At 48.0% G+C, this 16,073-nt stretch overlaps 1 protein-coding gene across 2 annotated transcripts in view; it reads right to left on the bottom strand.

Annotated features, from left to right (window-relative positions):
- The window catches only part of KAZN (kazrin, periplakin interacting protein), a 1,045,723-nt gene that overhangs the window by 399,842 nt on the left and 629,808 nt on the right, over positions 1-16,073 (bottom strand). For both annotated transcript variants that reach the window (XM_020281641.2, XM_012763125.3), the window contains exon 3: positions 7,050-7,287. In XM_020281641.2, coding sequence (XP_020137230.1) covers positions 7,050-7,287 — 238 coding nt within the window. The remainder of the gene's footprint in view (positions 1-7,049; positions 7,288-16,073) is intronic.

Below are 16,073 nucleotides of genomic sequence, written 5' to 3'. Positions count from 1 at the left end.
GCCCCAAATGTCAACAGTAGTGAGGTTGAGAAACTCTCCTCATATGGTTTCTGTATGAGGTTAGCATGTCCTTTGTTGGGCATGGTCTTGGGCCATTGGAGCTACTGAGGACACAGAGAGAGAGAACCCAGGGAGAGGGGAGGACATGGGTTGGATGGAAAAGACGGGGCTGTGAGATTCTAGCTTTGCCTGAAACCACCCTCCCCAAGAGAGAGGAAGCACATGAAGTCCAAGAAATCAGAAGCCAAAGTCTACAATCAAAATCCTTTTCATTGGTGACAAGTGGCCCATGGGTTGCCAATCTTGCAAGCAGGATTCTTTCCCCTCCTTGTCAGTTGAATCCGTGCCTAAGTGAGAGGGGATGGCTGCTCCCCAAACTCCCAATCCTCAGATTTTACCATAAGGATCCAGAAACTACCACCAGTCCAGGAAAACATTAATCAGAATTAGAGGAGACAAGCCTATAGCTCCCTCAACTTTCCCATGGAACAGAGCAAAAGGTGCTTCCGACTTGGGAGACAAGACAGTGAAGCACACACAGGTTTGAATAGCAGGGGAGCCTGGTGGGTCTGAATTCCTTGCTCAGTCATGTGGCACTTGAGTGACTCTGGACACTGAAGTGGAATGAGTAACAGCACGGACTCTAGACCAGAGCTTGGTCCCTTCAGGGCTGTGTGCCTTTTGGCAAGTAATGTATCATCTCTGTGCCTTTGTTTTCTCATATGTAAAATGGGCACAAGAACGATACCAGCCTAATAAGTCATTGTGAGGATTAAATGCATTGATGAAATGTATTAATACAGAAAAGCACTTAGAACAGTACCCGAGGGAGGGGGCGGGGCTCGGAGTGAACACTATGTCAAAGTTTGCTATTATCATCACCATCCTCACTATTTCACTGCAGGCAAGTGTATCAGCCTCTCTCAGAACTAGTTTCCTCTTCTGAAAAAAGGATCTAATAGTTGGGTTCAGGATTCAATAATGTATGTTAGTCACTTACCACAATACTTGGTATGTTTTAGGTACTTGTTATTATCTATTAAAAAGTTTGACAAAAGCATTGAAACTAGTTCTCATTACTAGCTGCATTAAACTATTCATCTTGACCAAAAAGAAGAAACTACATGTTTCGAGGTCCCAGAATACCCAGCATCTTGTGGCGTACCCCAGAAGTAAGCTCTGACAACCATAACGCAGTGCCCAAAGGTGGGTGGAGACTATTAGCTCTGGACCCACCTCCTTTAAAAGGGTGCTCTGCTCTTATGATTCTTATTAGTTCAATCTGTAAAGCTGAGATGACGCTGGGAGTGGAAGGCCTCTGAATCCTCACAAAAGTGCTGCAGCTCTTGCTCTGGTGGCAGAGGAGAGAGAGGGGGAGACCTGGGCTCCCCGACTCTCTCCCTCCTCCAGCCTGACTGCACACTGCAGCAGGAAGCAGAGGCTTTGGGGTTCTTTGCTTGCAGAACTACCTATTGAAAGCTAAGATCTCATTTCATCAGAGGGTGAAGGGGGCAGGGGACTTTCAGAAGCCTGACCCAAAGGTCTTGCACGGCCCAGTCAACAAAGACACCAGAATAAATTTAGAACCAATGATTTCCCACCACACAGAAGCCACCTGCTTAAACAGTTGTTCTTGCCAAACTCATTAAAACTATGTTCAGTTTCTTTCATGTTTCTAGCAGCTTAGGATTCCAAGGGGGAAGCAGGCATGCCCACAGAGCACAACCTGGCCTCCCCCACTTAGATCTGAGGCTGCATCAAATGAGCAAGAATGTTCTGGTCTTGTCCAACTACATGGGGTGGAAGAATGCATTCCTTTCCCTGGTCTTCTTCCAGCTCCTCCACAGTGGAGATGGGCCTAGCAGGGGGCTGGAAGATGGCAGCAGGGCCAGCAGGACTCTTAGCTGCAAGGAATTGTCAGGTACGATCTGCCCCAGTGGATGGCCACTCAGTTGGCTTCAGGAAAGTTGTCTTTTCCTAAATGATTCTGTCTGAACTCACTTTCCTGCATTTCGGAGCACCAAGACATTGTGATGGCTGCTGGTGGTGACACCTCTGTTATCTCATGTGTTACTCTCCCTAATATCCAACCCAAACAGTAAGAACCAATTTCCATTTGCAAGATCACTTAAAAACCCATTCCCTGGGCTCAGCAGGCAGAATGAATTCCATTCTTGCCTGATGTATGGCAGGGGGTAAGAAGCCAAGGAGGAATGTTCATGCATACCAGCCCTGGGAAAGGTCTAAAAAGAGAGGAGGAATTCATGTGGATTTCACTCTTCTTAGCTATAAAACCCAGGAATGAATATATGGATACATACATATAGAAGTAAAATATGCAATGAATGTGGCAAAACCCCAAGCTTGACCTGTGCCCCATACAACTTGCACGGTGAGCAGGCAGAGTTCCAATGAGCTCTTGCCACCTGCCAAGCCCATCTGCTACAAACACACTGGCAGCCAGGAAGTCACAAATTATAACCCTACAGGATTCCTAAAAAGTGCCAACAGTCTTGGGGAGTAAGGAATAAAGGAATGGGGAGAGCCTACCTATTTTGCCTTACCTGGGAAAATACATGACAAGGCTCCTATTATAAAAATCAGATCAGCTAAGACTTCTGGGGTACATCAAAGAAGTTTTGGGAAACCACGGAAAATCATGCAACAAACACGGGAAGCATGAAATTAACCAGAACTAGAAACTTGACTTATGGGGTCCTTTGAAGGTATTTTCCAAAGACAATGGAAAGATAGTAAATAACCGCCAATCAGTAAGTAACTTCAACCACACTGTACTGATCTGTAAGTAATCTCTTGGTGACCATGCATGATAATTTTCAGGAAGATATTTGAAGCCCCACCTCATGACAGCCTACCAGCTTAGGAAAAGACACACTGTTTCAGCCCACTGATAAGGCTGGAAAACCTAGGCACAGGCTACTTGATGAGTTCTGTAACTTAGCAGCAAACTAAGGACTCCAGGGATTACACTACATTTTGTTCTACCCTCTCTGCCATTTGAAAATTCTCTTTCTTAGAAAAGATAAAAGTCTACTTAGGAAAACAAGAGCAGAGGCAGAATGAATTGGGAAGGGGATGCCAAAAGACAGAACTTACTGCGCAAAGCAATAGTGTCTAGCGTCTCCGCAGACTACTCACACATTCAATTCACTCCAAAGGTAATTTATACTTCACCAAAGAGTTTCCACTGTTGTCGAATAGTAGATAAGAGCTGTCAGACCTTAAGTAACAGCCCATTTTAACGCCTGGGGAGAAAAATACAACTTGCATGTATTTATGGAATGGGCAAAGGTGTAGGAAGATGACCCTTTCCTCCACCCCAATCCAACCAATGGAGTGAGCAGGAAACCCTCAACACCAAAGGAAGATGCTATCGACACTTTCATGTGCACAGGGGTGGAAATATAATTATTTACTTTAAAAAACAACAACAAACTAAAGGTAGCAGGCACGTATCCCACTGGGCATAAGTATTTTGTTATGTACAGTTAACGCCTATTGGAATTGGGTTCAATGATACTTAATTGTTTTATTCCAATGCATAGCAAATCAAGCAATTGAATCTAATATTAGTCATTCATCAGATAAAACATTTTCAGAGAAACAAACTGCTATATTTTCCCCTCGAAGAACAGCGAGCATTTGAAACACATTTTCCCAGAGATGTTACGCTGAGGAAAACAGCTTAGAAATGTTACTTTAAACAAATCCCTTCTCTGGCTACCAACAACAAGACGAATTGGAACAAATCCTTGGCCCTGTTCTTTCCAAGCCTCCTCCTGTCCACCTGTCAAAGGCTGTTGTGACCCCAGCAACCCAAGAGGCAGCCTCCGGAGCTGTGAAATGTGCCGCCCCGCACGGATGCCCTCTGCACTGTATGCCAGCATCCTCATTAGGGATTATCCAACTCACTTGCAGCGTGGAGAGACAAGATGGGCTTGCTGCCAAGCGTTCCTTCAACACAGATTCCGAAAGAAGATCCTGCAAAGTGCCGAAAGCCCAGATTTTCAGTTCGCTTTCTAGATTCTGTTACATAGCAACCATGCCAGCTCGCAGAGGGTACTAACCAAGTTAATATTTTGTTTAAATGACACACTGCATTAACCCTCTAGGAAAACCCAAGTTTTCTTCATCAAAAGGCGACACCAATCTACCTACTGCCAGTTGTCATCCCTGCAGCGAAAGATCCAGTGACGGATTGATGAGCTTGCTTACTTAAATTAAAAAAAAATTTTTTTAAACAAAAATATTTAAAAGTGGAGCTAACAATATCTTGGCACAAGGAGCAAAAGGTGACACTTTCCCACAACCATTTGTGCCAATATTATTAAAGGTATATTAGCATGCATTTAATATGTGCATAATGCCCTTTAGTTAAAAGATGACTTCTGCAGGTTACATTTTGTAAGATACTCATTTCATTCAAAATCTTGATCTGAGGAGTGATAACTCAATCACACTTAATATTCTTAGCATCTGTGCCCATTGAATTGCACCAACACAGAATGAAAGCAGAGGACTAGTTCGGAAGAACAGTCAGAAACTTCGAGGAGCGAAGCCTCTGTGAGCTTCCCTGGAGGTGTGTCATGAAGAAGCACGAGGAAACCAATCAACTACACTTTAAAATTAACTTATGAGTACCCAATGTTTCCCTCTGGGAAAATTAAAGCAACAGCAAAAGAAACTACCAGACCACCATCTCTGCAGAAGGCAAAATGCTGCCACAGCCACAAAAAAGGGAAAACAAAACAAAACAAAAAAATCAAGCCAAATAAACAAAAAAACTCACAGACACTATATAATGTAAAAAGTATATTATTAAAAGTACATTAAAAGTCCAGGATGGAGGTACTGTTGCCATAGATAAATCAACAATGTCCCACTGGCTTTATATGGGGGGCTTGTTTTCTTTCAACCATCACATCAGTTTAAATTCTCATCAATTTTGACAGATATATGGCCAATAAACAAGTGGAACTTAAACCTTTAACATTTTACTTTCTGATTATAAAATCGCTAAGTGCCCCTAGTAGAGGTTTTGAGAAATACCAATGGTACAGAGGGGAAAAAATCAAGAGCACCCTTTATCCTACCCCCCACAGACAGCCGCTGAGATGGACAGGCGCGCTCCTAAGAGTATGAAGGAGCTATAGGTTGTGTGTGTTTTTAAGGATATCAAGAGATCCAAAAGCCATTTCCATTTCCACAGCCCTGTGCATTTTTGTTGGAAAAAAGAAAAAGAAAACAGCCTCCCGCTGTTCCAAGACAACAATTTAACCATCAACTAGTATCTCCATTTCCAAGTTGAGTGTGTGCACATCATCGCTGCACTGACTTCCTTAGCATGCCCGGTCTGCAGCTAGACCGAGGACTCAGATAAAAAGCCACTTAACTTTTCTTTGGCTCAGAAAGGGGCAGACGGTAGGAAATAAATGGGCATTGTTCAGTGTCCCTTACTATGGCTTTTGAGTCTTAGCAAAATGCCAGTTCTTAGTTATTTCTTTACTGTTAGAAGAGTTCTTGCCCGTAAAAAGTAAAACATTCCCTTGCAACCTGCCTTTCCCATTTTTCTCCCTCGCCCCATGTTCCAGTGGAGAATGTTTTCTTTTTCACACACAGTGACATAGCAAGGGATAAATGACAAGAATAACCAGATGTCAAGCTTGAGTACTGTGCAGCCTGCGCCAGGACCACAACAGCTTCTCACCATTACGTCATGGCTACCTCCTTACCAAAGTGCTCCCCCAGTTCCTAAGACTTCTGACAGGCCCCACAAGACCAAGTTATGATCTGACTTGGAAGCTGACATAAACCCCCTAATGTTCAGGCTGCACTTCTCGCATGAAGAAAGCACACCTTCCCTGGGAAGGCAGGGCAGACGCTGGGACTGCTGGAGAGAAGGCATTCGTGTGAAAACAGACTCTCAACACTTACGAGTAGCTCTTGAAATGACAAAAAAAAAAACCCAGAAAATCATTTTGAGCCACTGAGCAATTGGTACCTCGTATTCATCAAGTGACATATTTACACAAGTGGCCCTCATAGATTGGAGATTTTTTTTAATCCTGTTCTGGATTTCAGCAGTTTAGTTTACAATTCGAATGATTTTAATAACCAGTGTTTCTTAAAGGGCAATTAGGCAAAAAGGAAAGAAAGAAAAACAAAAACGAAAAGCCTGCTTGCCCTTTTATTTTCTAATTCACACAAACCAAAACAGTACATTTTAGGGATACCTCACCCACCTTTAGTGCTCACAGGGGGGTTCAGAGCTAAATCACTGTCAATGTCAGCACAGACCAACTGTCTTTTTCTCCTTCCTCCTCTAAATTGCAAAGTATCCCTTCAGACAGGGGTTCCCTGCGACCCGCCACCTCAGCCTTCTTCTCGCCAGGAGCCCACCGCTCCACTTTTGAAGTCCACAATGTCCCCCTGGGAAGTGTTCTCGCTGTTTATATTTGCTGGAAATTTAAACTCCCTGCTGAACAGAGCACATACTGTTGCATCCCTGTATTCCACTGCCTGCGCGATCTCAAATGGGGAGAAAATACAGTCCAGATGCAACCGAGCCGAGGGATTTGGCTTGGGGAGAAAGCGCACCAGTTCCATCCTCTACCCGGCCACTGTCCCAGAGCTCTCTCTGGGAAAGAGTGTTCTAAAGGAAGGAGCCTTCGGAGCTGGGGGAACTGTGGCATTCACCCCTGCCGGGGGTGGGGGCAAAGGCCCGGGCATGAAAAGTTTGCCACGGAACTGGAGGCTTCTTGCCACCGAAAGGGCACTTTCTGCTGCCGGAAGGGACCTGCTGGCCGCGCCTGGCTCCCGCTGGCCAGGGCTGGTGTGACCGTGTGACCCCGTGCACACTGCGCCTGGGTTTTCCTTAATGACAGCAGCCTGCAACTCCCAGCCTGGGAGCAGCGGTGGCCACCGCCGGTGGAAAGGGTTACGAGCCACGATGCCGAGCGATTCCTCCCGGGCGCGGGGGCGGGCGTGCCGGCGCCTCCCCTCCGCCCTGGGCGCGGGGCGATCCCTACCTTGCGCGCCGAGCTGGTGGTTCTCCATGTTCGCCGCCGCCGAGTCCACCGCCGCCGAGGCGCTGGCCGCGGCTCCCGGGCCCGGGCCGGGGCTGCCGCCGCTCAGTTCCGCCAGCCTCCGGTTGGTGGCCGTGAGTTCGGCTCGCAGGTTGGTCACCTCCTGGCTGGCCGACTGGACCGCCCCATCGATGCGGAGCGCGAGCTGCTTATTGTCTTCCATCATGCTCAGGATTTTGGCCTGGGGGCGAGAGAGGTGACAAAGAGCTGCATGATGCGCAGGGGGCGCGCGGCCGGGCACCCCCTGCTCTACCTGTTGGGTCCCCCGCAGCCCGGCTTGCCCGCGCCCCGACCCCCAGGCACCGGCAGCGCCGGCTCCTCGGGCGCAGGAATGACAGCGGCGCCTCCAGCCCGAGCCGCGGCGGTGGCGAGGCGGCGGGGGGAGGAGGAGGAGGAGAAAGAGGAGGAGAAGGAGGAGGAGGAGGAGCAGCGATCGCCGAGACCCCGGCGGGCGGGCGCCAAGAGCGGCTCGGAGAAGGACACCGCGCGCCGCCAGGCACTCTTTAAATGGAGCCTACCATTCGCCGCCCGCTCGGGAGGGGGCCCGCGCCCGGGGCTGCGGGACACCCTCGGCCTCCAGCGCCCCCCACTTCAGGGACACACACCCCCGGGGGGCGGGGGCGGAGGGCGGCGGCCCGGAGGGGCCGAGGTGGCGCCCCTGGCGAGGGGTGGGGGACGCCGGGGCCCAGGCGGGCCCTCTGTCCCCTTGCTGGAGCGGTGGGGCAGCCCCCGCCCAGCGGACTAGTGCCCCGCGCGGTACTGGGGTTGGGGAGGCGCTGGGTGCTCGGGAGAGAGGGGTGCTCGGCCGAGGGGCCCCAGAGCGGAGCAAGGGTGGAGCTCCTGGGGAGGGGGCAGTTGGCGCGAGCTCGGGAGTGGAGTTCTTGCTTCCCGGTTCCTTAAACTGCGCTGTAGGAAATGCCCAGCGGGAAGCTGAGCTGCTGCCCTAAAGCCTCTCACTCTGCACCCGCACCCGCACCGCTGCCCGACCTGTGCTGGCCACCCCAGGAGGTGCATTGTCTCTCCCCGGGTGGGCTGCTGGCACCCAGGCCTCCCCACAGTCGGAGCCCCAGTATGTGCACCCCAGGTGGAGGGGAACCCAGCCTTAGCTGGGTCCTAAGCTTCTTAGCTGGGCTGAATCTCGTCGGGGTGGGAAATGAGATTAGGAGAGAAGACGGAAGACATCCATGGGGCTTCCTAGCTTTCTCCTGCCTCAGTTTACCTATTCCCTCTTCACAGGAGAACTGAGGTAACTTAACGTTGATAAGCCCCTTCCATCTCCTCTTTCCCTCGCAGAGCACTGGCTTTGCTCAGTGAAATGGGGCCCTGGATTCCAGCCACCAGACTTTGTTACCATAGCAAGCTTCATTCCATGCAAATAGGACAATTTAAAACAGCCAATGTAACCCCCTGGACAACAGCACGCTACCGTTCCAGCTCAGTCAACCTTGGGAGAGCAGCTCAGAGCACACTGCAGAAGCCAATGGGGTTGCTCCCGCCTGCGCTGAGGTTGCCTGCCCTTCAGCTCCAACGACATTTATTAGAAGCCTATAACAGCCAAGCCAGAAAATGCAGGGGAAGTGCTTTTGTGTGTGTATTGTTCTCTCTTTGGAGTAAGGATTAGTATTCCCATTCCAGAGATGAGGAAACTGAGGCTCTGGGCAGGATTAAGCAATTTACCCAAGGGTCCCACAGAAATCAGGTGACAACAGGACTGGACATAATCATCTGATTCCAGGCTAGTCCTGCTGTGCCTTCAGTAGACCTTGGGTGATAGATTTTCCCCCCTTTTATGTGGAACCATAAAAACACTGTTGCTCCATTGCCCTGGGACCACCAACAAGCTTTTGCAAAAGGGCAGGATTCAATTGTGGAGCATGTGGCAGCAGACACAGTTATTCGCTCTGTCTGCTCTGCTCGGCTAACTGGTCAGTGTGGGGATCAAACCCTGACCTCAGCTTTGTGGGCACGAGCTCTGACCTCCTGGACCAACCAAGGCACTGAGACCTGCTTGGTGCATCTGTATACCAGGATTCAGTTTTCTGAAGATTGTCAGTTAAGTCACAGAGGAACATCAAAGCTACAGAACTCTGGGGGTCTTCAGAAAGAGGAAGTCGTGGTGTAGCCACTGTGGAAACCAGTTCAGCAATTCCTCAAAATCTAAATGTAGAATTACCATATGACTCAGCAAATCCACTCCTATGTCTATGTCCTAAAGAGTAGGTTCAAAACAGGTGCCCAAACAAAATCCTATACACGAATGTTCATAGCAGCACTATTCACAACAGTCAGTAGGTGGACAGAAGCCCAGTGCCCATCAGCAGATGATGGATAAACAAATTATGGTGTGTACACACAATGGAGTATTACTCAGCCATAAAAAGGAAGGAAGCACTGACATAGGCTACTACATGGATGAGACTTGAAAACATCATGTTAAGTGAAAGAAGCCAGACACAAAAGGTCATAGGTTGTATAACTCCATTCATATGAAATATCCAGAGTGGGTAAATCCAGAGAGATAGAAAGCAGACTGGTGTTTGCTAAGGGCTGAGGGGAGACAAGAATGGGAGTAACTGCTTAATATAAATAGGTGCAGAGTTTTATTTTGGGGTGATGAAAATGTTTCAGAACTAGATAGAGATGGTGGTTGCACAACGTCGTAGAGGTACTAAGTGCCATTGAATTGTTCACTTTGAAGCGGTTAAGCTTATGTTACATGACATTTTAGGCTAGGCGAGGTTGCTCATGCCTATAATCCTAGGACTCTGGGAGGCTGAGGTGGGAGGATTGCTTGAAATCAGGAGTTTGAGACCAGTTGAGTAAAAATAAGACCCTGTCTCTATTAAAAATAGAAAAATTAGCTGGGTGTGGTGGTACATGCCTGTAGTCCCAGCTACTTAGGAGGCTGAGCCCAGGAGTTTGAAGTTGCAGTGAGCTATGATGATGCCACTGCACTCTACCCTAGGTGGCAGAGGGAGACCTTGTCCCCCCCCCCAAAAAAAGCATTTTATATGCAAATACAAAAAAATGGGGTTGGAGGTGTTCTGATATTCTGGGAACAAACCTATATAAACAAGAGCAACTCTATTTAAAGAGCAGGGTGTGTGTGTGTGTGTGTGTGTGTGTGTGTGTGTGCATGTGTCTCAAACCTCTGGTCTAGCACTCCTCAGGAAGAACAATAATTTATGTCAGTTTACATGCCTCTCTCGCACTTCATTGTGAACTTCAGGGTGAAGGAAGGAGGGTGGTCAGGTTATTTAAGTTATTCAGCTTTGCATCCTTGCCACCTCACCCATAGTAACTGGTCTATAAATGAATGCATGTGAGCTTGTTTGTGCAGTAAACAAACTGACCGAGTGTTACTCATTTTCTCTTCTCTGAGATCATTCCTGCACACCAGAATCTTAAAATCAAAACAAAACAAAACAAACAGACAAACAAGAAATCTAACAAGGAGAAAAGAAACCGAAGATTTATTCCTTGGGCTCCTTCTCTTCTCATCACCCTCAGAGGTTTCAAGAAACTTGCTTTAGAAACTCCTGGGTTGCCTCCCAGGATTTTAAAGAATTTTATTTTTTGAGATTTTTTTCTTAACAGGAAAAGGGGGGCTTTTCCCAGATGTGTTTCCTTATGTTCATCCACACACAAAAGAGCTGGATGTTAGATAGAGAGTCTGAGATCAATTACCCTCTGAGGATCCACTTGATTTAAACCAAAAAAGTCTACCTTTCTTACCCTCGACCTCCGCCAACGGCCGCTGCTCCTCCCTAGGTGATCTCAAGTAACAACAGAGTGGCAGAATCCGCATCCCATTCCCACTTGCCTAACATCCTACCATGAGCCCACTTGCCTATCCGGGGGGTGATGTGCATTTACTACCCATTTCTTGGAAGACACACATAAACCATTGCAGGAAGGATTCCAGAGCCATCTGTCATCCACAGCTCACTCTCTCTGGGGCCACAGCTATGAGAATTTGATAGTACTGTGGGTTCTGTTTGGGAGTCCTCCCTTCTGCATGTTCCCAAAGTAACCCCCACCTTACACCTCTTATACCCTTAATAAGCTGATGTTATTAAAAATCAAAACAATTGTTGGCAAATCACTTCATAGATAGCAAATCACACGCGCCCAGCCAAACTCCACCCAAGGCTCAGGCGTTGGCCCACAGGCAGTCACCAGCTTCCACCTGTACTTGCTGAGTGTCCGATCTTCCTGAGTAGGATGAGCAAACTGTGCCATGCACATTTGGTGCCCATCAAAGCTTGCCTGGGCATTTTGGAAAGTCTGCAAAACCAACCTCCATCTAGCTCAGAGGAAGGAAATTCCTAACAAGAATCAAGGCAAAAAGTCTAACCCATTGCTGACAGCACAGCCACATGCACCTCCCTTCTCCCATAAATAGAATGACCTTATAACTTATCGTCCAAACTGGGCCACTTCTAAGAGTGAAAGAGGGCGCTATGAATAATTGAGCCGGGACAAGTGGCATAAATTGAAACTGTCCCAGGAAACCCAGTATATTTTGGTGCCCTACTCAAAACTGAATTGTGCTTTTTGGTCATAGAATGCAAACAGGATCATCTACTCTAGCACCCTCCTCGTCTACGGAGAAACAGAGACCCAGATTTAGGAATAGACCCTGCAGCCATGCTGGTAAAGGAGCCAGGAGGAATGACACCAGAGTCTTTAGAAAATGACCCATCTGATGTATATCATGTGGCACTTTCTGGATAATAAGTGAAGGGTGAGCCCACAGCCTTTCGTAATCTGGACACTGACTTCTTGTACCACGACCCCTTGCTCACTACTCTCCTGCCGCTTAATTCTTCCTGACCCGGGTTCCTTTGCCTTTTCTCTTGCCTCTGTCTGCTCTCTGCATCTGATTCCTTTTCATCCCTTAGATTTAACATTCGACATTTACTTATTTCTTAGCATATAGCACCATGGATCATTGTTTTGTTTGTTAATTTATTTGCTAATTTGAAATATAGACTGAAGGATTTGTGAGACGAGTCACCATGAGTTGGGTTCATGGGGGCAAAGGTCTTTAAACTCCTGATACTGAGGTTTCCAAAGCAAGCCTGTTTATTCTGCTTTATCCTGGATTCCATAGAATTCCCAAAATTAAATGCCCTTTTCTCGAGAGAATTTGATTATTTCTATTTCATGCAACAAAATGCCCTGGCTAAAACTGCACCATCCGTCCCCCCTTGCTGCACACGCCCACTAGCCAGACAGGGAGCCTCACGGAGGCAGGGTTTGGGTTCCATTCTTCTGTTTGCTTCCACTGCCTGGCACTTAATAGATGCTTCTCCAAAGAGTTTGTGGTCGATTGAACAAATCCATCTCCCTCATCCCACATAAATTCATAGCCACAAATATTCTTGCTTCTCTCATTAAAACTCTTCTCATATTCAGTCTTCCCCAGGTATTATAGTCACATCTTAATTTTGCAAAGTACTTTCACAGCTCTCTTCTTATTTTGTTCTTGCAACAACTCCATTGTGGGGAGAGGGAACAGGAATCTGCATTTGGCAGATTAAGAACTGAGATTGCAAGATCATGAAATGGCACGTGGCCTTCTACTTTTTATGCCCCAGTGCTCAATACATATTTGTTGAAGGGATGAGCTGGGGGCCGGACTCAGGTGCCCCCACATGCTACCCACTTTTCTCTGTGACTCAGTCAGACATAGTTTCTGTCTGTCTCAGAAACTGAAGGCAACATTCATGTGCTCCTCCCTGCAAAGTTTGGTGATAAACCAATGGCCTCCAGAATCCGTACACGGGACAGGATGGGAAAAGGGAAATCTGAAAGAGAAGTCAGTGAGTGACGGACTTCTTGGCCCAGGAGTCAGTACCCTGAGAATCCCTGGTGCTTCTTTGGGTTGGCACAGGGCTGCTGGCAGGAGTTGGGGAGATACCCGTGGATGTGGTCTTGCCTCCTGCAGTCTAACTTAACAGGCCACTTCCTACAAACAGTGTCCCCCTCAGGCTCTGTGAGGTGTGCCTCTGGGCTTTAGGCTGGTTCCAGTGTTTCTCAAAGTGAGGATGGAGACCACCTCATATGGAATCCCCAGAAGACGCTTGTTAAAATGCAGAAGCCCAGGCCCCACTCCTGACCAGCCATAATCTCCAGGCTGGTGCCTGGCATCTGCATTTGCAATAGGGTGCCCAGGAGAGTCTGGTGCACGGTGAAGTTTGAGACTCACCACTCTGGGCACCCAGGGCGGATGCTCATGGAGAAAGCACTGAGCACAGTGTGAAATATGTAAGTGCTTGGGGCCTTCCCAGCCTCAGGAATGGCTGCTAGATGATGTCTGGTCTGTCATGCATCTCCTCCACTCCCCTCCACCCAAGAGTCCTTGGGGAATTACCCTCCCTCTCTGCAGATGGATGCTCTGTTTATTCTAATTGTCACATGTGAATCCTGGCCAATCTAGGAGATGTATCTCTTGTCCATTTACACAGTTGACTTTGGCTGAGTGGGTTTGAACGTGTACTCTTGGGAAAAGGGCAGTGCATCTCCAGACAGGGGTGGCCAGGGCTCGGGCTGTGGGTGAAAGGGCTAAGAAGGGGCCAGAGCCATAGAGAAGAGCGTCCAGGCAGCAGGACCCCAGCAGCTACATGCCCCCCACTACTAGTGACCGTCATAACCACAGCTACAAAATAGAAGAATGGAGAAGAAAACAGTGGGGAGGATTGTGAGGCTTAAGGAGACAGACTGCAGTGACAAGGTGGGAATGCGCGTGTGCAGGTGTTGATTAAACATCTATATCTACACACACACACACACACATCAACATGTATCAGCGTGGACACAGAGCAGAGTTATTAGTGTGAAGAGTGACAAGCTCCTCCTGACTTCCCGAGCAATCTCTCATCTAAAGCTGGGAAAGTCGGTCAGGCGCATCCCTTCTGTGTATGTATTTAACCAACCCAGTCCCTTCTGCAGATTTTTCATTTGCAGACAGTCCTTTAAGAATCACTTCTAATTCAGAAGCTCCTATGTATACAATAGATAAATATTAAATAGACATACTAAACACAAACACATAAGCATATATACTTAACTTATCTATTACTTGGTAGAAGTGCCACTCCCCCCCCCTCCTTGAATGTTCCTTGGTTTTTTGATATGTCACACAACAGAGTATGTGTGAAGGCCTGGGACCCTGGTTCTGTCACAGCCTCTGTGTGTGCCAGTGAACAACAGCAACAGCCATGCAAAATACAAAACCCTGAGACAAATATTTCCACCTGCAGAGACCCATCGCTACACCCCCAAAGAACTGGCTCACCCCCCCCCCCCAGGCATCTTGCACAACCTCCCTCCCTTTCACGCTGTGGCTATGTTCACGGGGTGGGCGCTGTCTTATTTTCCAGCACCCTGGAGCCATCTCTGAGAGGTTCCCCAACAAAGCTGAAGGGGATAGGGTCAATCCTTCCAGCCACTCTCACATGCCCCGGTCAGCTCTAGTTTCCCCGAATCTTAGCAAAGGCGCCTCTTGACAGCCTAGTGGCAGGGCAGTCCATGGTCCCATCCCTCCCCTGGGGCGTGGGCAGCTTCAAAGCATAGGCTCTGGAGTTAGGGCATGGGTTCGAGTTCAAGCCCTGCCACTTACTAGCTCTGTGACACCTGATGAGTTACTTAACATCTCTGAGCTTCAAGTTCCGTATCAGGAAAATGGGAACGATATAACTGCTGACTTCACAGACTTGTTGAGGAATTAGATGAGACAACGCCTGTAAAGCATTTGGCGGAGTGCTCGGGTGCCTAGAAAGAGCCCAACAGGTGCTGTCGATGCTGCAGGTACAGATGACGGAGATGCCAAGCAGAGTGCTGATGGTGACTGTGATAGTTGTGCCAGTAGCTCCTTCTCGGGGCATCCACTGGGGTCTGCCACTGTGCTCAGACATTCGTTTCTACTGACTCAGGCTGATTCCTGCCAGCACTGAAGTAACCACGAGGAAAAACTCAGGCTCCAGAGGTTTGCTCACACTTGCCCAGCTACAAAGTAGCACAACCAGATCCAGATGCCAGTGTGTGCATTCTAAGGGCCCTGCCTTTCTTTCTTTCCTGTTCCCTACCATACACAACAGAACGCGGGCTCATCCCTGCGCACGCTGATGCACTAAGAGACCTTCTGTATTCCTTCCAACCCAATGCCCTTTATTCTCTGCACAAGGCTGGGATCTGATGTGCAGCAGGGACGGGAGCTGCTCCTTTGTGGCCGGTGCATTAGTCATTACAGGCCCTGGGGACCCATTGGGTAAATGAGTTCTTTTGGTTCATAAAATGGTACCCCAGTGGCTTGAAATACTTAACAGACCTATCCTAAATGGGTAATTTATTTTTTTCTCACTGGTGGTATTATTATTCCTGTGATCTCCATCCTATAAAAGTTGTTTTCTATGCTTTCTTTGGAAGGTCTGGGGGTATTTTTTAAAGAGAAGTGCATTAGATTGGGTGAGGAGCAGGGTTTCATAAGCAAGGGGATTTTCAGGATGCCTTTAGTGCCATATTTTGCTTTCTCATTTATTTACTGAACTAAATTTACCTTCAGGAGGAGAGTTTGCCACTCAGGTCGACTCAGGCCCCCACCCTTTGCCCAGCTACTTCTAGGCTTCCGCCTCCCTGAATTCATTTGTGTCTATGCCCAGGGAGCCTTACACACTAAGTTCCCCCCGCTTAGGAATGGTACTTTCTCCCCCAAATCTGTCACAAACAACAGTGTGATCCTCACTCAAAGCCACAGAGGAGACACTATATTAGGCACCAACCAACGAGAGGAACTAAGATCCTAACATTCCTTGATGACTCGTTACAAAGGGTTCCCAATCTGGCAATGTGTACTATCCTTTTTCAGGAATTGGGAGCAGCAGTAGTAGGAAGGAGTCTTAGATCTTGCTCCTAGAGTCAATACTAAATTCTCCCAGCACTAAAGTGCCCTGGAAAATTTTC

This window comes from Microcebus murinus, chromosome 2 (genome assembly GCF_040939455.1).
Source record: "Microcebus murinus isolate Inina chromosome 2, M.murinus_Inina_mat1.0, whole genome shotgun sequence".
Classification (NCBI taxonomy): domain Eukaryota; kingdom Metazoa; phylum Chordata; class Mammalia; order Primates; family Cheirogaleidae; genus Microcebus; species Microcebus murinus.
This window is presented reverse-complemented; position numbering and strand designations above follow the sequence as displayed.